Below are 27,683 nucleotides of genomic sequence, written 5' to 3'. Positions count from 1 at the left end.
GAACCATGTAGTAAGGGTCTGAATAGAGATCTAGAGAATAGAAGAAAGGGAAGGTAAGGGTGGTGGGCTTCATAGGTGGCGCTAGTGGTAAAGAACCCACCTGCCAATGCAAGAGACTTAAGAGACACAGGTTCAATCCCTGGGTCTAGAAGATCCTCTGGAGGAGGGCATGGCAGTCCACTCCAATATTCTTGCCAGGAGAATCCCATAGACAGAGCAGTCTGGAGGGCTACAGTCCATAGGGTTGCTAAGAGTCAGAAAGGACTGAAGCAACTTGGCACGCACGCATGTGGGTGTTGGCAACCAGTTAACCATAAAGGAATCATGGAAGATCCCAAGATTCTGAACTTGAGGACTGGGAAAACATCAGTGCCATTAAAAGAAAGGGAATATTTACCAAGAAAATGATAAAGTTTGGGTTTTGAAATATTACTAGTGAAGGATTTTTGTGATCTGACCAGGAGATAGAAATATGTGATTGAAGTGCAGAAAAGGAGGCAAGGCAAGATGAATCTGAGAGACATCTATGTGAGATCAGATGAGATTGCCCTGGAAAATAAGTTGGTGGGAAAAGTGAGTCATGGACTTTAGGAAGCATCTAAATTTCGGGATTAGAGAGGAGAATAGGAACCAGAGAAGGGACTAATAGAGAGGTAGAAGGTGTAGAACTTCACATTCATGTAGGCATTTTTTAGCATCAACTATTGTGCCCAACATCAATTAGACCAAAATATAATTATGAGAAATTAAAACTGAACATTCTTTGTACACCTATGTTCATATAAGTATTATTCAAAATAACTAAAAGATGGAAACAACTCAGATGATCATAAATGGATGAACGGAGAAACAAAACGTATATGCATATGTATTAGGCAGGGTGCTACAGAGAAACAGTATCAAGAGGGTGTGTATACATATATAATAAGGAATTTGCTTCTGTGAGGATTTTCTGGGTGTTTCTGCCTACTCATACCAGAAGTCAACCTAACAAAAATAGTCCATTAAAGAGGAAAAAAAAATAAGTCAGCTATAAGATGTTCACCTTACTGGAAGAGATGTAGCTGTAGCCTGTGTCAGTCTTGAATATCTCCCTTGCTGATGAGCTCTTTCCAATTTGCTCATGGATCAGTCATGTGTGTCTAGATTCCATCAGAAATGCATTAGAGAAATGGTCCGAGCATTATTCCAAGCTGAAGAAATAATTTATTATCTTGAATTAGTAATGGCCTAAAGAAATTGCTGAAACTGTTTTCTGATTATTGTTGAAAATTTAGTTTCCATTGTGCTGAGATTAAAATTGTACTTGTGAAACATTGGTAAATTATTAAATGGATAATATTAATTAATTCAACTTGGATTGGGGTGGAAGGGACGCATTCTGTATTTATCCGGACATAGAAGAATATATGTTTCCTTAAAATCAAAACTGTATGATTAGTGTGATTGTCTTGTTTTGGGAGGCATATGCATCGCCTTAGCTAAAGGTAGTATCGAATTGCAACAATTTCTCTCTTTCTTTGCTACTGTAGATTTTGTTCTATTTAAAGACTTATTTATATGTGTTTAATAGGATAGTGTATTGAATAGGAAGTGGGTAGTATATAAATCATAATAACAAGAAACCATTTTATGTTACAAGGACCTAGTCCAAGGTATTCTCATTTACTTTCTCTTTTAGTCTTCACATAGGGTATATGAAGAAGATATTATTATTATTATTATTACCCTCACTTTATAGATAAGGAAACTGAGATTAAAGAGACCAAGTAACTTGCCCATCATCACACTTAGCAAATTGGTGGAGCCCATCATCACTTTTAGCAAATTCAAACCCAGATAGTCTTATTGCAGAGTTGAAACGTTACCCAATCTGTAATTAATTGAAGAAATAAATTGACTGAAAGACATTAGCGCTTTATTAATATCTTCAACAATATTCTCTGAAACTCAATATATTAAAATTATAACTCATGATGCTTCTTCCTCCCCACAACTCCTCTCCCTGAACACACCAGATTTGCTGAAAAGACAGCTTCAATTCTGCCATCAGCATCATCATTGTCTCAAATTTAAATTACTTCTGACTTACTACTCTCCTTTTCACATAAATCTACAATACAGTCTATCAGAGACAGCAGGTAGCAGGAATCCTGGCTATTAAAAGTTTTTTATGTATTATTTTTCACTGAAGTATAGTTTAAAATATTGTAAATCAAAACTATATTAGTTTCAGGTATACAATGGTAATGCTTCACTATTTTTATAGATTATATTCCAGTTAAAGTTATCATAAAATATTGGCTATATTCTCTGTGCTATATAAAATGCTCTTGTAGTTTATTCATCATTTACATAGTAGTTTGTATTTCTTAATCCCCTACCCTTATCTTGCCCCTCCCTTTCACTATAAAAAATTTTGTGTTGCTGAGTTTCTACTGGGGCAGGGACTACCAGTATTAGTTACAGTCTTTTCATGTCTCTGTTTTAATTCACTGGGTTAAAACCAGAGTCAAGAAATTTTGGAATTTGTTATTATTATTAGCCAATAAACAGTAATATTTCAGCCACTAGACAGATTAAGCAATGGTATTTTTACAAGCTTTATTAGTTTTATTTAAGCTACCTGTAGTATTAAAGAAAAGGCTATATACTTGTCAACAAAATACAATTAAAGTTCAATATTTATATTTTTTTGCGGAAACCTTTATCTGAAAAGGATGAATGGCCAGTCAGCCGAGTCCTCCAGGAACTGTTAATACTTTCCTGAAGTAGAGCTGACGAGGTCGGCTGTTCTCAAAAAAGAACTACCAATCCCAGAATGCCATTTTCTCTATCTTTATCGCGAGAATCCCAGAGGGCTAGCTCAACCAATCCCTTCATGAAAGAGCCTACGCTATAAGCCAATAAGAAGGCGTTTGGGAGCCCAAAGGCGGGAGGCGGAAGGCGCCCTAGGTTTGAAATAGGAAAGTTGGGTCGGCTGCGGCAGCGTATTTTGGAGTTCGGCTGTTGGTTGAAGTCGATTCAGGTCTTGTGAGACAAGTGGCTGTGCTCAGGCCTGCGGGAGAAGGTGGGAATTGAGCTGGACTCCGAAACCCGCCTGTCGCGATAGGGGAAACTGGGTTTGGAGGCGGAATGCGTATTTGGGGGGCGGAGTCTGAAATGTACGTCTTGTTGCTGCTTAGGGAGCAGAATGGGCAGCCACAAGGCGGAGGGGTTAGGGGTTTCACCGAAGACAAGTCTGCGAATTTTCTGGGGAGATTTTATGTCACTGGTAAGGTTGTAGCGTTACCGAAAACTGATGGAACCTGGGATCTTACAGAACATCCTTTCACAGGGGAGGAACTGAGGCCGGGAAAGTCGAGGTTACTTGTACAGGCCCTGGACTAAACCCACTAAATTCTCCTCCAGTTTCCATTTTACTGCCACCTTTCCTGATCTGGAGGTGGAGGAGGAAGAAGGAGTGTGGATATGTGGGATCTTATCCCATGATAGGGGCCCCGCCTTCTGGGACCTGGCAATCCAGGCCGGAATCAAAAGGGTCAGAGTTGGAAGGAGTCTTAGCAGCCCCCAACTTTACTTGTGGAAAAACGGAGGCAGAGTCATATTTCCCAGGGTGTAGTGTGGGGACAACACTCATTACTACTAATGAATTCCTAGGGAGTGATGGTGTTCTGATTTCCTGCTGCACCTTTACCATAGTTAAGTTTCGGTGGTTTGATCTGCCCTGGGATATTTAGAGTTAAAAGTAAGTTGCTATGGGAGTAGGGGTTTCAGGGATGCATATCAACAAGAATTTACGGTACAGCACGGTAAATTGAAATCTTGTAATAAACTTTAATGGAATCGAGTAGAAAAGTAGAATATATATATATATATATATGACTGAATCACTTTGTTGTACACCTAAAACTAACACAGTATTGTAAATCAACTATACTTCAGTGTATTAAAGAAAGTAAGTTGCTAACCATTTTCTAGCAAATTTCAAACTGCCAAAATATACTTGACAAAAATATGTGACTCTATGGACATGAGTTTGAGTGAACTCCCAGAGTTGGTGATGGACAGGGAGGCCTGGTGTGCTGTGATTCATGGGGTCGCAAAGAGTCGGACACGACTGAGCGACTGAACTGAACTGAAAATATGTGGCTGATATGGTTTCAGTAACTTAAAAGATACAATGTGTGTCCTATTTGTTTTGTAGCCTTGTCTTACAAAATGGTAGAGGATGAACTGGCACTATTTGATAAGAGCTTAAATGAATTTTGGAATAAATTCAAAAGCACTGTCAGTGACACCTCCTGTCAGATGGTGGGACTAAGAGATGCCTACAAGGACTCCATTAAAGCATTTGCAGGTACCTGCATTTAACTCATAACATGCTGTTATTCTTTGTTGTTCTTGTTTGTTTTTTTAGTGTAATTTCAGCTGAATTGAAACTTCAACTCCTTTTCTCTTTCAGAAAAGCTGTCTGTGAAATTAAAGGAAGAAGAACGGATGGTTGAAATGTTTCTGGAATATCAAAATCGTATGTGACAAACTGTAGAAATAGATCACAGAGTTTTTTTTCAACATCCTCATAAAATCCCTCATACAAGTAAAACAGTGTGTTTGTATATGTCAGTTCAGTTCAACCGCTCAGTCGTGTCCCACTCTTTGCGACCCCATGAACTGCAGCATGCCAAGCTTCCCTGTCCATCACCCACTCCCAGAGCTTGCTCAAACTCACGTCCATCGAGTCAGTGATGCCATCCAACCATCTCATCCTCTGTCGTCCCCTTCTCCTCCTGCCTTCAGTATTTGCCAGCATCAGGGTCTTTTCCAGTGAGTCAGTTCTATGCATTAGGTGGCCAAAGTATTGGAGCTTCACCTTGAGCATCAGTCCTTCCAATGCGTATTCAGGACTGATTTCCTTTAGGATGGACTGGTTGGATCTCCTTGCAGTTCAAGGGACTCTCAAGAGTCTTCTTGAACACTACAGTTCAAACGCATTAATTCTTTGGCGCTCAGCTTTCTTTATGGTCCAACTCATATATATACAGCTTCCCTGGGGGCTTAGTGGTAAAGAATTTGCCTGCCCGTGCAAGAGTAACAAGAGAAGTGGGTTCAATCCCTGGGTTGGGAAGATCCCCTGGAGGAGGCAATGGCAACCCACTCTAGTATTCTTGCCTGGAAAATTCCAGAGGAGCCTGGCAGGCTACAGTCCAGGGGGTCATAAAGAGTTGGACTGAGCACACATGCACACAATCCAGCTTAATAAACAGAACATCCCATGTTATACCTTCCTCTTCTCTCACCTTCTAGAACTAATCTATCAGTATTTTACTTTAGTATTGAGGTTTTGAATGTTACATATGTGGCAGCATTTTGTATTAATATGTATTCTGTCCCTTTTTCACTTAGCATTTGCTTGTGAGATTCATCTTCACTGATGTATAAATGCCCATATTTTAAAAAAATGAGTTTCACAGACTAAAATACAAAATCAGTACATAACATGTTCATCACATTTTATGTGATGTTATCACATCATACTTTTTTAAAATGAGTTTCACAACTTTGAAAAACTGGAGTTCTCTCTTTGAGTGTAGGTTTAAAATCTGACAGTTTTTCTCTATATATTTTTATTGTTCCTGCCTTTCTTTTCTCTAAATCATGTTTAGTTAAACAGAGTAAATTCTAGTTTTTAAGAAAAGTTTAAAGTGACATAAACTCAATCTGTTTTCTACCTGAGACTGAAACAAATTTCTTTTTTCCTGTCTAAACAAAATTCTTGGCATTAAGATAAATCTGAATTCACGTGATATACTTTGTTAAACATTTCCAAAAAATTTTAAGCCTGCTGTAAAGAGAAATTCTCATGTTATAATACATACATATTTACATATTTTTCTTCAAAGACAAATTTATGAAGTTAATAGGCCTGTAACAGGACCATGATACTATTAATAATATGAAAACAAAAAGTGTTCCTACATGTGCAATATGAAGTGGGATCACAGAATCTGTGTACCCAGATGAATCACCAAGAGTTCAGAAATTAAGCTCACTTTAAGAAAATGCATTCCCTCTTTTTTGGTGCGAAGGTTCCAAAGTTGTGATGTATGACAAAAACTTTGTGTATACAGGCTCCAAAACCAAGCATTGTTCTAAGTTGGCAATAACTGTAACTTAAGTTAAAATTAAACTCAACTAGATCACTGTGGTTGGAGAAGGAAATGGCAGCCCACTCCAGTATTCTTGCCTGGAGAATCCCAGGGCAAGAGGAGCTTGGTGGGCTGCCGTCTATGGGGTCACACAGAGTCGGACACGACTGAAGTGACTTAGCAGCAGCCTTTCTTTTCTACCACTCTGCAGATTGTCCAGAGTGGATTAGCAGCTTTTACTGAATTCTCACACACAGACCACAGGCTTGTAGCCACAGGCCAAAGTCCACTGGAGACACTAAATTTTGCCAAACCATGTTTTGAACACTTACAAATCAGAGTGCCTTTACATGGGACATGTGTCCTTAATGTGCTACAGTCCCTGATTGTTTCTTCTGCTTTGCTTTGCCTTGACCACTTACTTATTATCTGGCCCCTGAAGGCATGTGATTTTGGAACTCCTGGGAGGCTGTTATAGGAGACTTTTACCATGTCCACTTTCTTTAGCTGCCCTGAAGCTTCTCATTCCCTCTGTAACCAGCAACAGGAAGGAAAATCACACAATCCTTCAAATGTTAGAATAAAAACATTCCTATACATGGTATTTATGTACCACTTCCTAGCTTAAAATTTTTCACACCATCATTAGATACCCTAATCCTGTGGGGTAAATAAATGGGACAGCCATTTATTATACTTTTTTGTTGTTATTCAGTTGCTCAGTCGTGTGTGACTCTGCAGCCTCATGAACTGCAGTATGCTAGGTTTCCCTGTCCTTCCCCATCTCCCAGAGTTTGCTCAAACTCATGTCCATTGAGTCAGTGATGCCATCCAACCATCTCATCCTCTGTCATCCCCTTCTCCTCCTGCCCTCAATCTTTCCCAGCATCAGGGTCTTTTCTAATGAGTCGGCGCTTTGCATCAGGTGGCCAAAATACTTGCGTTACAACTGAGGAAAAGAGGACCCACAGTTGTGATTGAATCAAGGTCCATGGGTAACAACTGAGAAGCCAGATGGGAACTGAGAACTTTTGACATTTAAATCTGCATCTTTTTTGCAGTAAAATTCTACTTAATTATCCTTAAAAAGTAGCATTTTTCTTTCTGGTAATTCTGATAAGATGTTTATTTTTAAATTATGTCTTATATAATCTGATCATGTCCACAAAGTCTTACAAAATACAGAAAAGTGTGTAATTGGTATGTTATTGCTTTATTTGCATTTCTGTGATTACTGAGTTTAAATTATATTTTGTATTTGTTAACCATCTTCATTTTGTGTTTCCTCTGTTCATTCTTTTGTCCTTTTCTTTCGAATTTATATTTGTATCTTCTTTAGATTAAGAATAGTAACCTTTGTTGGGAGAGGATAGTTTAATGGTTAAAAGCATGACCTTTGAAGTTAAGACCTAAGTTTGAATCCAGGTCTTACTGTTCATTGCATTCTAGCAAGTAAAGCTGTGAGCAAGTTATTGAACTGCTGAGACTTCTTTTTCTTCTTCTTTGTTTTAACTGAAGTTACGGTTAGTTTGGGTATGAGTTTCAGGTATACAGCAAAGTGATTCCGTTATATATACATATTTATTGTTTTTCAGATTTTTTTCCCCTTACAGGTTATTACAAAATATTGAATAGAGTTCCCTGTGCTATACAGTAGGTCCTTGTTGATTATCTGTTTTATATATATTAGTTTTTTTTTCTTTTAAAAAAGAGTAAGACATCTATCATTGTATTATTGTGAAACTTGAGTAAATTTATATAAATATAAGAGCAAGTATCTAGCTTATAGTGGAGTTTTTATGCTTATTTGATTCAAATATAAGTGTCTGCTTGCCTGCCTTTCTCATCAGTTTCCTTTTGCCTTCAAGTAAAAAGATCTTTCCCCATATAGTTAATTTTATATTCACAGATACTATCTTTTCGGTTTCATAAAGTTTCATTTTACATTTAAATATTTAATTTAAATGTGGATTTTATTTTGGACTTCAGCACTGTTTGGGGAACAATCTACCTCTTGATTTATGATATTTATCATATTAATTTCCTAAATGCACCTATATTTGTTTGCGAACTTTTGTTTAACTGAGTTGTAGTCAACTGCTGCACCACTATTGTGTTAATACTGTCACAGTTGTTAAATCTGATAGGGCAAGTCTCTTTTCTTATTATTTTTCTCACCATATTTCCTAGCTGTTCTCACCTGTGTAATTATTTTTGTTGGATCTTCCCTTTCTATTCCTTCCAAATTCCACTGGGGTGTTATTAAATACAGAAAGGGTTTGGGAAATATTTACATCTTTATAATATTTAGAAACTTAAAATGTCTCTCCGTATAACTGGGTCAAATGTACGCCTGAGACAAGTTTCGCATTTTTTTTCCTTACAAAGCCTGCATATATCTTGATCTAGATTATTCCTGAATGTCTTATTTGCAAATATGATTTCCCTCTTCCTTCTTTGGTTCGGTCAGTTCAGTTCATTCGCTCAGTCTTGTCTGACTCTTTGTGACCCCATGGACTGCAGTGTGCCAGGCTTCCCTGTCCATCAAAACTCCCAGACCCTACTCAAACTCATGTCCATCGAGTCTTTGATGCCATCCAACCATCTCATCCTCTGTCGTTCCTGTCTCCTCCTGCCTTCAATCTTTCCCTGATGGTGAGTTAGTTCTTCACATCAGATGGCCAAAATATTGAAGTGTAAGCTTGAGCATCAGTCCATCCAATGAATATTCAGAGCTGATTTCCTTTAGGATTGACTGGTTTGATCTCCTTGCAGTCCAAGGGACTCTCAAGAGTATTTTCCAACACCACAGTTCAAAAGCATCAATTCTTTGGCACTCAGCTTTCTTTATAGTCCAACTCTCACATCCCGATTTGGAACCAGTCTGTTGTTCCATGTCCAGTTCTAACTGTTGCTTCCTGACCTTCATACAGATGTCTCAGGAGGCAGGTCAGGTGGTCTGGTATTCCCATCTCTAAGAATTTTCCACAGTTTATTGTGATCTCCAGGGGATCTTCCCGACCCAGGGATCGAACCCGGGTCTCCCGCATTGGAGGCAGAAGCTTTAACCTCTGAGCCACTAGGGAAGCCATTGTGATCTACACAGTCAAAGGCTTTGGCGTAGTCAATAAAGCAGAAGTAGATGTTTTTTGGAATTCTCTTGCTTTTTCTATGATCCAGCAGATGTTGGTGATTTGATCTCTGGTTTCTCTGCCTTTTCTAAATCCAGCTTGACCCATCTGGAAGTTCACAATTCAGGTACTGTTGAAGCCTGGCTTGGAGAATTTTGAGCATTACTTTGTTAGCGTGTGAGATGAGTGCAATTATGTGGTAGTTTGAACATTCTTTGGGATTACCTTTCTTTGGTATTGGAATGAAAACAGACCTTTTTCAGTCCTGTGGCCACTGCTGAGTTCTCCAAATTTGCTGGCATATTGAGTGCAGCGTTTTAATAGCATCATCTTTTAGGATTTGAAATAACTCACCTGGAATTCAATCACCTCCACTAGCTTTGTTCATAGTTATGTTTCCTAAGGCCCACCTAACTTCACATTCCAGGATGTCTGGCTCTAGGTGAGTGATCACACCATCGTGGTTATCTGGGTCATGAAGATCTTTTTAATATAGTTATTCTGTGTATTCTTCCTTCTTCACTGCCTCCCTACCTTCCTCTCTCCTTTCTTCTATCATTTTGGTATATTTCAGAATATACCAGATATCTAGCATTAAAATTAGGTATTTCTTCAAAGCATCTGAAAAGCCATCTTTAGAGCTTTTTCATCTTTGGTGGTGTTTTCTTTATGTTCTTATTTGAAGGAGAGAGCTGCAAAGGTCATGATCTTCTGATTTTGTATTTCTTGGTTTAATTTAGCATTGTCACTTAAAAATGCATTTTTTGTCTCCTCATTTTTGTTTTCAAAGACAAATAGGAAAGGATAAGGATTCTTGTTCTTTTACAGTTTTTTAATGTCAGGAAATGCTTATCAATTAAAACATTAATTTTGTGAAAATCAGTATTTTGCTCGTTTTATAGATACATGTTGATGAGCAAAGCATAAAGATTCTAGCTAATAGTTTGTGTTTCTTACAGAAATCTGCAGACAGAATAAGCTCATTCAAGAGAAAAAGGAGAATTTATTAAAGTTGATTGCCGAAGTAAAAGACAAAAAACAGGAAGTGGAGGCATTGACTGCAAATATCCAGGATCTTAAGGAAGAATATGCCAGGAAGAAGGAAAGTAAGTTTCCAGTTGTACAGGTATTTAAAACAATCTAAATGTCAAAGCAGTGATGGCTCACCGTTATGTACATTTTGCCTTCTCCCCAGTTCATTGCCGGAAGTAGCTAACATACTTTAAGGCCATAGCCAGCCCCTCATCTCTCTGCAAGGTGTCTGTGAAGTTCGCTAAGTGGGTTTTATGTTCCTTCTTTTGCTTACAAGAGTCTTTTTTTTCCTCCTGTCTTTTAAAAAATTTATTTAGTTTTAATTAAAGGATAATTGCTTTGCAGTATTGTGTTGGTTTCTGCCAAACATCAACATGAATCAGCCATAGGTCTACCAGCGTCCCTCCCTAGTGACCCTCCCTCCCGCCTCCCCCAACCCCACCCCTGTAGGTTGTTACAGAGCACCAGTGTGAGTTCCGAGTCATACAGCAGTTCCTATTGGCTGTCTGTATTACATATGGTAATGTGTGTTTCCGTGTTACTGTCCACATATCCCACCCGGTCCTTCCTAACCTGCCTCATGTCCATAATCTGTTCTCCATGTCTGTGTCTCCATTGCTGCCCTGCACGTAATTTCATCAGTACCATCTTTCCAGATTCCATGTATATGCATTAGTGAAGACCGATCCTTTTGGTTTCTAATAGAACCAGAGAATAATGAAATTGATATGGGAGTTTAATTAAGCAGAGTGGGAGACAGTTTCACTAAATAAGATTTGCCTGGGAGAAACCATCGTGTAATTTATGCGACAGATTCATTGATCACGCATCCTCCGCCAGGAACTATTAAGTGTGTTCTGCATGCTGTAAAGCCTCTTTGTCTAAGACTTTTATATTTTTTTTAAAAAGCTGCTTCTTTTACATAAAAGCCTTATTTGCCCATAAATGAAATAATCAATTCTAAAATCTTTTGAAAATAACAAAGTGTTTCATGAATGCTTTTTCTTATAGAGTTTGTGTACGAATCGACATTATTTTTTTCAGCTCTTAAGTATTACTTAGGGAATATTGCATTAACTTTTGAAAAAAAGTTCTAAACTTGCATGAAATAACACTGACTTCCTGTTTAAGATAATAGAATATTTTTCCAGTGAAGCAATTGATACATTTTTGACTAACTGAAAAAAGCAAAATAGTGTACAAGAGGTCTTTCTGTCTCTCTGCTAGCCTTGCAAGTACTTGGCCTATTTATTCATGCTGCTTTATAATAAAATAGAACAAAACTTATTCCTCTTAATACTGGTATGTATTTTTTCATGCAGTTTTTCCTTCTAGCTTGATTGAACAGAAGCCCCTTTTGCTAACTGGTAGAGATAGAAAGTGTAGTAAATGTAAGCTGATTTATTTGTCTGGCATCATTTTTATGGTTGTTTTTAAGTTTTTAAAAATTAGTTAAAAGAATATTAACTGAATGTTATTTAAAATATTCTATACTCATTGTCTTTGTTTTTAATCATAGCTATTTCCACTGCTAACAAAGCTAATGAAGAGAGGTTGAAAAGGCTACAGAAATCTGCAGACTTGTATAAAGATCGACTTGGACTAGAAATTCGAAAAATTTATGGTTAGTATATTAATGTCAGTAAAACATAGGATATTTGAAAAGTCTGTCTTAAGTAGAAAAGAATCTTTAAAATATTTTCAGCTAAGATAATGACCACATGGTTGACTTTTTAAACAGTAGGAAAAAATTACAAAACTCTTATCACCCTAATGTAATTACGCATGCCTTGGTTATTTATCATCAAGTATTTTAGTAAATGTATTTTAGGCATGGTTGCCAGCATGCAAAAAAATTTTTTGTTCCTTGTTCTTACTAATATTGTATGATTAGTATTTCTCTAATTGCTGTAGCCTTCATAATGGTTATTTTAACATAGTGGTGTAATAATTCATTCCATAAGTGTAGCTTAATTTATTCAATCTTTTATCTATTGTTTAACCCGTATGTTACTCTAAGTTGAACACTTGGATTTTACATTTTTCAGTTTTAGAAATACTGCAGTGAACATACATAGACTTCTCCATTTGAGGGGCAGAATTTTCCTGAAATTCCCAGAGATGAATTACCGAGTTAAAGCATAAGAATATTTCTGCCGCTGTTACATATCTGTGTGTCGATTTATAGAAATGTTTGTGGTGTTGGGAGTCCCCGAGATTACATTCAGTTTTGCTGATTCACTAGAAAGATTTTCAAGACTCAGGGTGGCTCAGGTTTATGGCAGTGAAAGGATACAAGACAAAATCAGCCCAAAGAAGAAAGTCACGTTGGGCAAAATCTAGAGGAAACAAGTTTTCAAGAGCCTAAGCCAGTGGAGTCACACAGGATGTGATTACTCCCTCAGCGTCAAATTGTGACAGTACCCGTGAAGTGTTGTCTACCAGGGAACCTCATTAGAGACTCTGGCAGCTTGGCCTGGTTTTCCTTGGACTTCACCCCAGGAATTGTTTGCATTGCTGGTTTTGCTGGTCATCATAGGTGACCTGAGTACAGCCAGTGGTGAGCCCCAGGAATCCTCCTAGTGAATTTTCAAACCTGTGGTGGCCTTGCCCTGAGTACAGCCAGTGGTGAGCCCCAGGAATCCTCCTAGTGAATTTTCAAACCTGTGGTGGCCTTGGGGATATCTGATACACCAGACAAGGACCAGTCTTGCAGGCAGACCTTTTCTGGAGATAGATGTCTCAGGCCTGCTAGGTCAGCTCTTTTATGCAATCTGTGTATAATGTAAAGAGTACCCATTTCATTGTTATTTGTGCCAGAATTGTAGTTTCTTTTTAAAGTTTTTTGGTTTATTTTGTTATCTGGCAGTTAATTAGATAACAGAAACTTTTAAAAAGTACATTTCTTTGATTATTAATGAAAATGTGAGCATTTTCCCCATTTATTTACTAATTATACTTCTTTCTGAAATTGGACCCTCTCTCTATTCATAAATCTGTTTGCCTTAGTTTTGGTGTTTTTCCTATTTGTCAGAATGAGTTTTTAATACAAAATATTAACCTTTGCTTAGAGGAGAACATAAAGACCAGCTCTGAACTTTTGAAAAATTTTTATTTAGTTTTAGTTGGGGGACAACTGCGTTACAATATTGTGTTGGTTTCTAAAAATACGGAACGCTTCATGCGTTTGCATGTTACCCTTTCACAGGGGTGATGCTCATCTTCGCTACCATTCCAGTTCTAGTGTATGTGCTGCCGAAGCAAGCGCAGCTCTGAACATTTGCTCCATTGGTCTTTAAGTGTATCTTCACTGGTATCCTGAGGTGCTTTTTTGTGTTTTGTTTAGTTTTGTCTCAAAACCACCTTTAAAGCTTTAAAATTGTTTTTAGATTTAAAGTAGAAGTTTCTCATAGTCCTCAAAATCAGGAAATACTGTTTTATAGCAGTGTAGATATTCATCAGAGATGGAGGCAAGAAAGCTCATCTCAATTGAGAGCTTTGGCACAATAAAATAATTCTCATACTAAATAATTTAATCCCTTTTTTCAGGTGATAAATTGCAGTTTATATTCACTGATATTGACCCTAAGCATCCTGATCGCCCATTTATGTTTTCCCTGTGCCTAAATGAAGCAAGGGACTATGAAGGTATGTACTCCTATCTCTTAACTGGTACTTAAGATTGGCATCCCAGAATGTTATTTGACTTAGAACATAAAGTAACGTGAAGGCAAGTAATATTCCCACAAGCTGTTGCTTTCTTTTCCAGTCTTGCTTCTTGTGATATTGTCTTCTAAAGGTAATGACTATAGTTTTGATGTATAGATAGTATCCAGGAACCTTAATAAGTAACTTCTCTTCCGGATGGCACAGTGCCACAATGGCTGAAAGACTTAAAAGACCAACGGTCACTGCATTTCATATGCAAGTATGAATTATCCTCTTAAGAGAACTTAAAGCTAAAGCTATAAAGGATATGACTGCCTAAGTGTGAATATTGTGTGTGATCTAAGTAGATGATTTTCAATTTGAATGTTATAATTTAATTTCCAAAAAATAAATTTTTAAATACTATCCTATCCTGAAAATCCCAAGTGTTGATAATTTTGCTTCGTTACTGATTCTGCAGTGGGCCAGAAAGGTCTTTAATATGTGGGAAGTTATATGTTTGGCAATAGTGTGAACAAAAAGAATGGAAATTTATTTATCTCCTTTTATTATTCTAATTTTAAGGATTCTAAAGTAATCCTTAACTTACTGCAATTCAGAAAAATGGTTCTTAGCTCTTTATACCTGTGTCTTCAAAGCATTTGTAGTAATAGCAGATGGACACTCAGGAAAACGGCTGAGTCGGCTCCCTGATGTGACTTAGTGACTTGAATGTATATTTTAGGCATGTAGTTCGGAGAAGGCAATGGCAAGCCACTCCAGTAGTCTTGCCTGGAAAATCACATGGACAGAGGAGCCTGGTAGGCTGCAGTCCATGGGGTCGCTACTAGTCGGACACGACTGAGCAACTTCACTTTCACTTTTCACTTTCACACATTGGAGAAGGAAATGGCAACCCACTCCAGTGTTCTTGCCTGGAGAATCCCAGGGACAGCGGAGCCTGGTCGGCTGCCGTCTATGGGGTCGCACAGAGTTGGACACGACTGAAGCGACTTAGCAGCAGCAGCAACAGCAGTTCAAGTACAATTATTAGGGTTTTTTTTCTCTCTGGGTAAATATCTTCTAATCTGATGGCTGCTAACTTTTAAAAAGCAAATCCCAAAACTTCCTACTTGGCTTCTCAGTTTTCTCTAAATTGGATAGCCTCTCTTGTTGTATAGTGTTATAGTATTTGATAATGTATTAAAGTAGAGTCTACAGTATAAATTTGGAGCCAGGTGCTCTTTGCTATTCTTCCTCTGCTTTGGTCATGAGCCTTGTTTCCCAAGCAGTCTCTGCCAAAGAACTAGAAATCTGACAGACTTCCATTTCTTCTTGGACAAAGGACAAGACTGATGGCAGAGAAAGTTGAATCATTCCTTTCCTTCAACCACCTTCACAGGAGACTTGCTCCTAGTATATACCAGCTGGTACAACTGCATATGAGGGCCATATTGTTATTTGTGACTTTGAGTCCCATTTGGCCATGTAAATACAACTTTGGGAATAGCAGCTACATTTTTCTAATGATCCCCATTTCAGTTGTAAAACAGCAGCTATTTCTTTCCACAGTTGGCAGTTATTAAGGATTGGCGTTGAAAGTTGTTCTTTTTTTGATCAAGTAGTCAGAAATTAGATTTGAGGCCAAATTTTGCACAGAAAAATGACAACAGTTTTAAAAAAATACTGTTAAAATAGTTTGAATAGTTAAAATGTATGGGAAAGATGATAGGAAATGGCCTTCTATTCTGTATCTCTGAGCTCTTCAATCCTTGATTACCATCTGTTTTTAAACAAGATTGTAGTATTTAGTATTTGACTATTTAGAGATTAAACAAAGGAAAGGTCCGAAAGATAGTTAGGATATGAAAATCAAGTTTGTGTGTCATTCTATGCTGAAAGCATTTCAGGAAAATGGAATGGAAATGACTTGAATCATATTAGAGCATCTAAGTTAGAAATACTTCTCTTCTAAAAACATTGTCTTCCTTTTTTCCTCCTAGTGTCTGATAGCGCTCCGCATCTTGAGTGCCTCGCAGAATTTCAAGAAAATGTAAGGCAGACCAACAATTTTTCGGCTTTTCTTGCCAATGTTCGGAAAGCCTTTACTGCCATGGTTTATAATTAATGTATAAATAGTGTGTAAAAACCGATATCCCTATTGTGTTTCTCTTTTTTAAAAAACTCATTATTCAGTGTTTGTCTATAATCTTTATTTTTGTAACGTTTCTCTGTGCTGATTTTTGTCAATTATTTTAATTAAAATCTTGGGAAAGAAGGTTTAAGTCAAGCTATTAGAAGTCATGGATCAGTAATAACAAAAAATGAAGGGAGTCCAACCTGTGGTTTGCAACTTCTAAAATGTACTTCACAGAATAAATGCTATCATCCTAATGTCTTAAAGGAAGGAATGTTTTTATCTTAAACCAAGAGGGATCTACAGGCAAAGGACAAATCTTTGTATCAGAAGAAAGTTGGCAGTGTTCTAAATTATCTTGGAAAGGATCTAATTTTGAAAATCCAAATGTAGAAAATTTATAAACAATTTCCATTTTGTAATATTTACACTGGTTAGTTGTGGTCTAGACATATAATTTGACATCTTTGGAGTCTATTCAGTACAGACTAGAACTCAGTCAGTTTTCTTCTAGGATTTCATTTTGGTCACTATTCTTTCCCTATGAATTTGGTTGTGTTTAGGTCTGCTGACTTTAGTGGAAGCCACATACTACTGTCTCAGGATATCTTGGGCACACCTAAAAGCCATGGAGCAGTGGCCTCCATGCTCCTAGCTACTTCTGGCCTCCCCTTGGTGTCTGGTGGGGGGAGGTAAAGCCAGTTGTCTAGTCAGTGCTGGAAGGAGCTTCAGAGCACTATCCCTCAGTTGCCTCCCATGTCTAGGACTTGGCTCAGGGTTCTGCCCACCATCGTATAGCAGTAGAATGTATCTAAGGATGCTGTGGACTAGTGGGAATGTTATTACTCAGCCATCCCCAGTGTGCAGACCAGCTTTTAGGCACCACTGATTGATACTATCTCTGCAGAGCTGAAAGGCTGATAAATTGCCCTGGAGATTGGAGTGTGTGGTACAAATAATCATCTTATCCTGTCTTAGCATGGGCTTAGCTAAAGGAGTATTTTAACAGGGAGTTCAGTGAGCAGACTATCCAGTTTTCCCAGGCAAACCTTCACATTTGGGCTTATTTTGTAATATACTACATTTAAATGAATATAGAAAGCCATATCAAAACCCAGCTTTGGTTTTTATGGACCTGGCTTGGTTTGGAGTTTAAATTATATAAGCAGGACCATTTCTTAGCTGTTTCTCCTAGGTTAAGACTCCATGTGGTGAACCCCAGCAATTTCAAGCTCATCTCAATCTCTGAACCAATCACTGGTGATGAGAAGAGTAAAGTATATACACTGGATTAGGTTAGATCCTCTGGAAACCCAGGTCTGGAGGTGGGTTAAGCTCGATGACTGAGCTAAGAGTAGGGATGTTATTCTTTAAATGGAAATAGACACTAAATGTTTAACAAAAAAGGTAGCAGGTGACTATTATAGTGAGTACATATTTACTGAATTCCCTGCTTGAAATATATCAACAAGGAACCAAAAATTTAAGAAAATATTTTCATTCATTAAACTATAGAAAAACCACATATCCTACCACAAATTCTGGATATATGTTTTGAACCATAGAGTTCAAAAGGCACTAGGCATTGATTCTGAAAGATCTTTTTTACCTGCAAGTTAGAGAAATGAAGATTGGGGATGAGAGACTTAATGGGGAGCTCTCCGCTTAGATCCATTTCTCCTCAAGGACCACCATTCTTCACTTCTAACTGGGGGTCCGTCTGGTCAAAGCTATGGTTTTTCCAGTAGTCATGTCCAGATGTGAGAGTTGGACCATGAAGAAGATTGAGTGCCAAAGAATTAATGCTTTCAAACTCGTGCTCGAAAAGACTCAAGAGTCTCTTGGACTGCAAGGAGATCAAACCAGTTAATCCTAAAGGAAATCAACCCTGAATATTCATTGGAAGGACTGATGCTGAAGCTCTAATACTTAGGCCGCCTGTTGTGAAGAGCCAACTCACTGGAAAAGGCCCTGATGCTGGGAAAGATTGAGGCAGGAGGAGAAGGGGGTGACAGGATGAGATGGTTGGGTGGCATCATTCACTCAATGGACGTAAGTTTGAGCAAACTCCAGGAGATAATGAAGAACAGGGAACCTAGTGTGTTACAGTCCATGGAGTCGCAAAGAGTGGGACACAACTGAACAATAATGACAAGCTTAGATTTTAAAGTTTGATACATTATGAAAATTGTGCTTTGAATGGTTAAGAATACATATGAAAGGGAAACCAAGCGAGTCCATTAAACTTCCTCTATCCATTTTATTTAGGATGGTATGTTGTAAAAATGAAATAATAGTTTTCCGCATTTAAAACCTTCCTGATACAGAAATAAAGCACAAGATACAAAATACAATTTCTTAAATGGGAAAAAAGTATACATAAGTAGTAAAATTGATTGAAATGGAATCTCAATGGGGTACACTAACCTATTCCACATTTTGTAATAAAATGGAACAAGACCTCTCAAATTAAACTCAATCACTAAGTTAAAAAAACAGAATCAGCACAAAATCTGCTAAAATGTCTTACTAATGGGTGTAAAGTTTTGATTTCCCAGCTAATGAAGATTAGAAAATGTTGCTTCTCTTCCAGTTCAGAGGATTCTGATACAGAGACAATTAATTATACTTTAATTTGTGTACCATGACAGTGAATTGCCTGTTTAGCTATAAAGCTAGCATAGTATCTTTCCAGGTGGCTCAGTGGTAAAGAATCCGCCTGCTAACGAAGAAGACGGAGACATGGGTTCTATCCCTGGGTTGGGAAGATCCCCTGGAGGAGGAAATGCGACCCACTCTGGTATTCTTGCCTGAAAAATTTCATGGACAGGGGAGCTTGGCGGGCTACAGTCCATGGGATTGCACAAAGTTGAACAGAACTGAGCATGCAAAATAGCATAGTAGCTAACATACAGTAGAAACTTAATAAGTATTTGTTAATGTTGAACACATTTCCAGACTCAGTAGAAAATTATTTAATGGGAAATTTAAATTACACCTTTGAAAAGGAGCTGACTTGTTTGGTAATACCTACAGGCATGTTGCTGAGATGTCTAGCAATTTTTAACAGGTAAAGACAGCTGTATAGGTAGTTCTTGAAAAAAAATGGCAAGCTAATTGAGAACAAGACTGAATAAAGACAAGGGTTTCATCTGTGTAGAAAGAGAGTCTTGTTAATGAAAGTAAACTGGATAGTATGCAAGCTATTTCGAATCAGCTCCTTTCATAGTATTGTTAAACATGTTGTATGTGAACTATGAATGATGTATGATGGGATATGTGAAGAATGTTTGGAGTTTATAGACACGTGACTCTCTTTCCTTATCAACTAGGCAAGCTGGAGGTAGCTAGGGTGCAACAAATGGAAAAACTTCAAAGAAGAAATTATTTTACTCAGTTGCATAGATTTTTACAAAAATTCAGAAAGAGGCAATATTTAAGATTCATATAAATGTGATCTATATAATGGTAAATCTTGAATAAATGCTCTGTGTGTGTGTGAAAAATTCTGCTTTCCAGTATCAACATGGTAACATGAAAATATTTGAGAATTAAGATGTGGTCCAGTCGTTGCTCTATTATTAAAATTGATACATGATCTTGGACAAATCAGTTAATCTTTTTGAGCTTAAATTTTCTCTCCGACCAAACTGCACTATGTGTAATTTCCCAAACTTGCCTTTTCTTTTTTGTAGAGTAGGCCAAGGAAGCTTTCTTCTATTTTCAGTTAATTAAAAGTAATTATCATGAATGTTTGTTACATTTTATTGTGCTTTTCTGTATCTGTATGGATTTTCATCTTGTAGCTGTTCATATGGTGATTTATATTAATAGGCTTTTAAAAAAAGTTGAACTAAGCTTGACTTCCTGGAATAAATCTTAGTCATGGCGTGCAATGTTTTGTTTTGTTTTTAATAATGCTAGATTCAGTTTTGTGAAATTTGCTTTAAATTTTTACTTCTGTATTAAAAAGCAGAGACATTACTTTGCCAACAAAGGTGCGTCTAGTCAAGGCTATGGTTTTTCCCGTGGTCATGTATGGATGTGAGAGTTGGACTGTGAAGAAAGCTGATCGCCAAAGAATTGATGCTTTTGAACTGTGGTGTTGGAGAAGACTCTTGAGAGTCCCTTGTACCGCAAGGAGATCCAACCAGGCCATTCTAAGGGAGATCGATCCTGGGTGTTCATTGGAAGGACTGATGCTAAAGCTGAAACTGCAATACTTTGGCCACCTCATGCGATGAGTTGATTCACTGGAAAAGACTCGGATGCTGGGAAGGGTTGGGGGCGGGAGGAGAAGGGGACGACCGAGAATGAGATGGCTGGATGGCATCACTGACTCTGTGGACATGAGTTTGAGTGAACTCCGGGAGTTGGTGATGGACAGGGAGGCCTGGCGTGCTGTGATTCATGGGGTCGTGGAGAGTTGGACACGACTGAGCGACTGAACCGAACTGAACTGAACTGAACCATTAATTAGATTGGCTTATAATTTTCCTTTGGGTATTAACATCATCTGATGTTGGTATCATGGTTATCCTAGGTCCCAGAACCTTGAAAATAGTTGAGATGTGTTCCTTTCTTTTCTGTTTCCTGAAAAAGTTAGAATAAGGGCTTGTGGCTTTTGAACACACATATGAAATTCTCTTGAGCCTGTGTTTTCTTTGTAGGAAGATGCTTTTAGAAAAATGCTTGTTAATTTTTTAATAGTTATTGAATTACTTAATTATTCTGTTTCTTCCTGAGTTTTGATACGGCATACTTTTTTGAGAAATTTGTCTTTTGCTGACTTTTTTTTGCAAATTAATTGGTGTGAAGTCATTAATAATATATAATTTTGGTTTTTGATATCTACTGCACCTGTAGTGTGTCTCCTTTTTTCTTAGAAATAATGCTGCTTTATTTATGCCTTTCTTGTGCTTCCCTGGCAGCTCAGATGGTAAAAAATCTGCCTGCAATGCAGGAGACCTGGGTTCGATCCCTGGGTCAGGAAGATCCCCTGGAGAAGGGAACAGCCACCCACTCCAGTGTTCTTGCCTGGAGAATTCCATGGTATACAGGAACCTGGCAAGCTACAGTCCAAGGGGTTGCAAAGAGTCAGACCTGACTGAGCGACTAACACTTTCACTTTCGTGACTTTCTTAATTTTGCCAGAGGTTTGCTCAGTTGATTAACCCTTTCAAAGAACCAATGAATAGCTTTATTCAACTGAACTCTTGTTTTATATGTCATTAATTTCTGATCTTTCTTTTCATTTTTGCTTTAGGTTGTTTCTGATGTTTTTATAAATTCATAATTTTAGGATGCTTAATTCATTAATTTTATCCTTTCTCCTGTGGTACTTCTTTTAAGTTGCTTTCCTGAAACTATAGGTTTTAGTACGTATGAGTTTGAGTGAACTCCGGGAGTTGGTGATGGACAGGGAGGCCTGGCGTGCTGTGATTCATGGGGTCGCGGAGAGTCAGACACAACTGAGCAACTGAACTGAACTGAACTTTCTTATTTTTTATTTCGAACCGTTAAAATTTTCCATTAAGATCTATTCTTTGACCATGTGTCATTCAGAAGTGTGTGTGTCTGCACATGTGTAGCTTGTATGTGTACAGGGACACATATGTGTTTTCCGAACACATAGGTTTTTTTCACTTATTCTTTTCTTAATGATTTCTTACATTATGGTGACACAATTTCTAGAGCATTACTTTGTGGCCTTGTATGTAATCAATTTTTTAAAATAATAATTTTATTTATTTTTGGCTGTGCTGAGTCTTCGCTGCTGCGTGGGCTTTCCCCTAATTGCGGTGAGCAGCGATTAATCTCTGGTTGTGATGTGTGGGCTTCCCATTGAGGTGGCTTCTCTTGTTATGGAGCACAGATTCTAGAGCTCTCAGGCTTCAGTAGTCGAGGCGTGTGGGCTCAGTAGTGTGGTTCCCAGGCTCCAGAGCACAGGCTCAGTAGTTGTGGCCCATGGGCTTAGTTTTCCCATGGCATGTGGGATCTTTCCAGATCAAGGATCAAACCTGTGTCTCCTGCATTGGCAGGTGGATTCTTTACTGCTGAGCCACTAGGGAAACCCTGGAATCACGTTTTAAGTGTGTACTTTCCAGAGGTTACATTTTATCTGCAGCACCATTTTATCTGCCCATAGCGTTCAGCTTGGGCTTCCCTTGTGGCTCAGCTGGTAAAGAATCTGCTTGCAATGTAGGAGACCTGGGTTTGATCCCTGGGTTGGGAAGATCCCTTGGAGAAGGGAAAGGCTACCCACTCCAGTATTCTGGTCTGGAGAATTCCATGGACTGTATATCCATGGGGTCGCAAAGAGTTGGATACAAATGAGTGACTAACATATACACACAGACACACACACATGCACACACATTTATCACAGTGTATTGGTCTGTTTCCCTTTCAGAAGACAGACTGATGGCTCTTTGAGGAAAAGGATTTACTGTCTTTCTAGTATTGAAGCAACAGATCAGTGAATAGTAATTTCTCTTTACCCTTCAAAATCCCTTCTCTTGATCCCCTGTCATCAAGCCCATCTTCCTGAGTTAGACATTTCTTCCTATTAATGTTGCCACAGACAATGGGATGTGTTGCTATTTTGATTCTCTTTCCAAATTTGGCTGATTGCCCCTGAGTCCATAAAGACTCTGGGGGAGGAGGGACTTTTTCTTGGAAGCTGGAACAAAGTCATATTATGCTCAAATTGCTAATCAGTTAAAACCTTATATTACTGTACAATAAAATTTACTTTAACCCAAACAATATTATTTTACTTTCTGATGAATCAGAATGGATGATAATACTCATTATGAATATTAATTATTATGAGTAATTGAAATGCAGAAAAGTGAAATTAATCTTTCTGGTTGACATAACAGGGTAATGGATAGTCAGAATTTACTGTACCAGAAAGAAGATAAAATAATGTCTTTGATATTTTTAGTGAAAATCTGACTCAGACCTCTACTGCCTATATTTCAGGTTGCTAATGTTGCTAGAAAATTCCTGACATAAGAAAACTGCCTAGTGGAGTATAATTATGAAAGCCCAATTAAGAGTTTAAAAGTCTTAATATTAAAAAATTATTTTATTCTCTGTAGAAGACTTAGGAACATCATTAATGTTCCCAATAGGCATTTAATTTTTACCTAAATCTAAGTAGTACCATCCCCACCTGTCCTGCCAGAAAAATCTTGCCCTTCTAAGATGATATCCAAGTCTTTTATACCCCCAAATGTTTGTATTTTTATCTAGTTTAATACTATAGTGTTTCTTTGAAGTTTAAAAATTACATATCACAGATGCAACAAAAGAATTTGCAGCAACATTTTAAACCAGGAAATCCATTTATGTCTTTATAAAGTAAAACTGCTTTAGGAAGAAGGAGGGGCCCCTTTGAAAATTATTTCCAAAGAGTTTCAGGGTCCAATCATCATTATCATCACTTTACACAAATGATCCCATGTGGGCTGCAGTCAATGGCTACACAATTTCTTTTGTCCATCAAGGCTTAATGGAAAGAAGTCAGATGAAAGGGAAATATAAATTCAAAATCTCTGTTCATGGTCTTAATGGCCTATTATTCAGCCAACTTTCTACATGTGGAAAGCCTTCATTAATATGCCATTAAGAATGACTTTAAAACTTCTGATCTGTTCTTCTGGACTGTAAATTATGTCTCACATAACAAGTTTTACTTGAGCTCCTTCCGGTCTGATATCTGTATCTATAAATATCTTTGTTAGTTATAGCCTGCTTTAGGAGTGTAATGGGGCAGAGTATAAAAAATATATGTACCTTATTTAAAATAAAATATATTTGAAAATTTCCTTTTTCACAGTATAAAGCTTGACAAGTTAAAAAAAGAAGTAGGGGGCAGGAGAGTAATAGAATGGATTTTAATCACTCCTTTAATGCCAGACTATTTGGCACAAAAGTAAATCTGCCTAGATGTTCTCGCAATATCTTGAGCTTCCATTTAGTGGAGTGTGTGATCTCCAGGCTGATGTAGGACAGTTTCTGAGATGCTGCTGTGTCACACCTCTCCATTCTAAAATGTTCCCCTTGGGGAAAGTTTGGGGGCCTGCTCTCTATCATTCTCCACCTTTTCCCATTGTAGGGCATTTGAGGAAGCGGCAGAAATCTCTAAATTTTCCATTTTGACAGTAAATTCTGGTTTTTAGAACTTTTCATCCAACCTAGAGACTCATTAGCTTTTAAGTGTCTGTCACTAAGAAGTTGCTTAGGATATTCCTTGCATCACGACCTGGAAGGAAAGTATAGAATTCCTAGTTTCTGAATTGGTGTATGAAGTTTCCAACTGGGCAGGGAGGCATGGAATCTCAGGCACTGTCTCCTTCCTAACCCTTTTCTATCAGCTTTGCACGTATTCTCAGATCTCCAGCCATCTCTGACTCACCATGCTAATAAGACTTCCCTAGTGGCTCAGACGGTAAAGCATCTGCCTACAATGCAGGAGACCCAGGTTCGATCCCTGGGTGGTGAAGATCCTCTGGAGAAGGAAATAGCAACCCACTCCAGTACACTTGCCTGGAAAATCCCATGGGAGGAGCCTGGTAGGCTGCCATCCATGGAGTTGCAAAGAGTTGGACACGACTGAGCAACTTCACTTACTTCACTAACTCAGAAGGTCACTGGCTCAGGATGGAACTCCTTTCTACCCTGAGGTCTTCTGCCTGGCATAGAGTCCTCTTGTCTACCAGCCTCTCTTCCGACCATGCTTCTGTCCACCTTGGCTCACGATCCTTTATTCTACTGTCCTTTACTTGGGTCTGTCTCACTGGTGCTTTACCTGCCTGTCTCTGCTGAGGTCTCCTTCTTGGACTTGATATGTATTCTTCCCCATTTTCCTGGCCCTCCTTGACCCCTTGTGGGCCTACTGTGGCTATTGCCGCCCAAGACTTGAGGAAAAGGACGTCTGCATCCTAATCTCTGTTGTGCCACCAGAAAACTGTCTGACTTCAGGCTACACTGCTCTGCACTCAGCCTTTTCTCCCTGTGAGAGGGGCTGTTTTGGGTTATTTATAGAGTCTCTTAGACAGCTCTAGGAACCATGCATGGTACATCTTTTTCACCTCCCTTTACCTTCCACCTTCCGACTCTGTTTCAAGAACTAAGAGTGCAAAATGCCACGGTATGCCTGCATCATGGAACCCAGTTAGGAAGATAAACTTGTGAAGACGACAGCATTTCCCTTTATTTGCATCACATTGTATAATTAACAGTGTGTAAGATGATGCCTTCAGAATTTCGCTCATGTTTGTGAAGCTGTGTCCCCAGCATTTGAAGGAAGCTCCTCCACATAAGCGGCAGGAAAATGACCCTTTTTCCCCTTTAAAGAGCCAAACCACCATCCTTCATCTTTCTTCTTGTGTATCGTCACGATGTCGCCTGTGAAAACGCACATACGTTTAGTTAGACAAGTGAGTTCCTGCGATTAATACCTTCCCAAGTTTGATCAGTTAAGATTGTTTTTAAGGAGATTCTGCTTTCAAGGAGTTACTTAGTAGCATCACTTTTCTGCAGGTGATTCAGATGAAGCAAAACTTATTGACCACCTCTGCACGAAGCAGGCAGAATGCAGAGAATATTAAAAAGTTAGGTAATGGACAACTGAGTTGTGCCATAAAGTAGTTTGATTAGAAACAAAATCACTTTGGATCCTATGTCCTCATGCTGCCTGGTTCACTTTGGATAGAAATGATGGGTTGTCACCAAACTCTTTGTTGGTGTCTGTGCTTTAAGGGTTCCTCATGTTGGTGGGCACAATAGTTTGGTATGCTGACTATTAACAGTATGTCTTGGCTGCCAGAATTTTCTTTAGATCAAAGCAGCTTCTCTCCACTGTATGTGCCAGCTTCATAGTCCGAAGTTCCAACCTACAGCTTTGCACAATAATATAACCCTTTGTTCAACAATTTAGATAATTGAATAAAATATCAATTTGAAGACAATACTCCTTTAAAGTAAAGTAATGATTGAAGTAAATAAAATTCCTAGGAAACACATGGTTCTTCTCTAATTCTCTGTTAAAAAACAAGATAAAAACACTAGTCCCCATCTTGTGAGAGAGTCCTTTCTGGCTGCTTCCTGTACATCAAAGTGAAAAACATCTCCTTCCTTCAGGATCCAAGAGCTACTTGATCTTTACCATCATTACAAAGCCATTTTCAGTCTTTTTTCTTTCACTTTTCTCCCCAGTAATTTTCTTTCCAAGGCAAAGGAGACTGTCAACCCCCCTTTTACCTTTCCTTAGTCACATCACCATTTTTTCTTGCAAGAGATCATTCTCAGTCTAGAAACTCCATCTAATGAGTTATCAGGTCAGTAGATTGACACCATCCACTATTGGAATTCAAACACATAATTTATGGACTACCCTGGCCATCCAGTAATTAAGACTCCACGGTTCCAATATAAGAGGTGCAGGTTTGATCCCTTGTTGGGGAACTAAGATCCTATGTGCCTCAAGGTATAGTCACAAAGTAAAAATGTAAAAAAAAAACAGAACAAATAAATAACTTAAAATTTTATCTTCAGCTTCTCTAAGATGCCAACATGTCATTCCATTTAAAGAACCCACTTGAGATATAATGTATAAGTAGGCTTTGCAACCAACAGAGAACCAAAGACAAAGATGATCAGTTTAATGTGTTACCTATGTAACAAACTCAGGACCCTGGGTTCTAGGTGGATCTAGGATATGTGTTTTAACTCATATGGAAAGTGGGAATACTGCATTTCATTTACTCACTTACTGATATAAACAGTCTTAGGATGGTGTGATGAATAACAAAGTAACTTCTATAACACTCAAAACTTTTAAAGGCAACATCGATTTCAGATGAAAGCAGGAGTGGGGTCTATTTTCTGTTTCCTTTTTTCTTGTCTTATTTCTGAGCTACAAGGAAAAGTAACTGGGTGGAGAACTCTGACAGGCAAACTGAAAAGGAAGCACCCATGAACCAATAGCAAATATGTGGTGGTGTCCCTATTGTTTAACTGTTAAATCCATTTTGACTTTCTGTTGATTCTGGGTGCTGTGTCCTGGTCATGGAATATGTTTTCTCCTATGACACAATTCTTTCTCACTAGCATTTTCATCTCCAGATCTCTACCTTAGCTTAACATTTGAATGTGGTTGCTAACTGGACATAGAAAGTTGAGGTGGTAACCTCTCATTTAATAATCTTGAGGTTTTCACAACCTCTTGTTGTTGTTCAGTCATCGAGTTGTGTCAGACTCTCTGTGATCCCATGGACTGCAGCATGCCAGGCTTCTCTGACCCTCACCATCTCCCGGAGTTTGCCCAAGTTCATGTCCGATGAATCGGTGATGCCATCCAACCATCTCATCCTCTGTCGCCCTCTTATCCTGCCTTCAATCTTTCCCAGCATCAGGGTCCTTTCCAAAGAGTCAGCTGTTCGCATGAAGTGGTCAAAGTATTGAAGCTTCAGCTTTAGCATCAGTCCTTTCAAAGAGTACTCAGGGTTGATTTCCTTTAAGATTGGCTGGTTTGATCTCCTTGCTCTCCAAGCAACTCTCAAGAGTTTTCTCCAG

The 27,683-nt window shown here is 38.3% G+C and overlaps 2 protein-coding genes and 1 non-coding gene across 5 annotated transcripts in view; 1 reads left to right on the top strand and 2 right to left on the bottom strand.

Moving 5' to 3' along the window:
- Nucleotides 1-2,939: 2,939 nt before the first annotated feature.
- On the top strand, nt 2,940-19,970 carry SPC25 (SPC25 component of NDC80 kinetochore complex). The gene is made up of 7 exons (XM_055398471.2): nt 2,940-3,070; nt 4,208-4,360; nt 4,466-4,531; nt 10,240-10,386; nt 11,832-11,936; nt 13,862-13,960; nt 15,964-19,970. Exons 2-7 carry the CDS (start codon nt 4,222-4,224, stop codon nt 16,086-16,088), a joined length of 681 nt encoding a protein of 226 aa, XP_055254446.2. The 5' UTR covers nt 2,940-3,070; nt 4,208-4,221; the 3' UTR covers nt 16,089-19,970.
- On the bottom strand, nt 13,476-13,580 carry LOC129538726 (U6 spliceosomal RNA). Its single transcript, XR_008682276.2, has one exon. It is a non-coding gene; the product is annotated as a U6 spliceosomal RNA (small nuclear RNA).
- Nucleotides 19,971-19,975: 5 nt separating the features above from the next.
- The window catches only part of NOSTRIN (nitric oxide synthase trafficking), a 76,428-nt gene continuing 68,720 nt past the window's right edge, over nt 19,976-27,683 (bottom strand). For all 3 annotated transcript variants that reach the window (XM_055397575.2, XM_055397576.2, XM_055397577.2), the window contains exon 16: nt 19,976-25,514. In XM_055397575.2, the coding sequence (XP_055253550.1) occupies nt 25,378-25,514 (137 nt within the window). In that variant the 3' untranslated portion in view covers nt 19,976-25,377. The remainder of the gene's footprint in view (nt 25,515-27,683) is intronic.

Source organism: Moschus berezovskii, chromosome 2, assembly GCF_049115385.1.
Source record: "Moschus berezovskii isolate FMDL1 chromosome 2, NW_MosBer_1.0, whole genome shotgun sequence".
NCBI classification, from domain to species: Eukaryota; Metazoa; Chordata; class Mammalia; order Artiodactyla; family Moschidae; genus Moschus; species Moschus berezovskii.
This window is presented reverse-complemented; position numbering and strand designations above follow the sequence as displayed.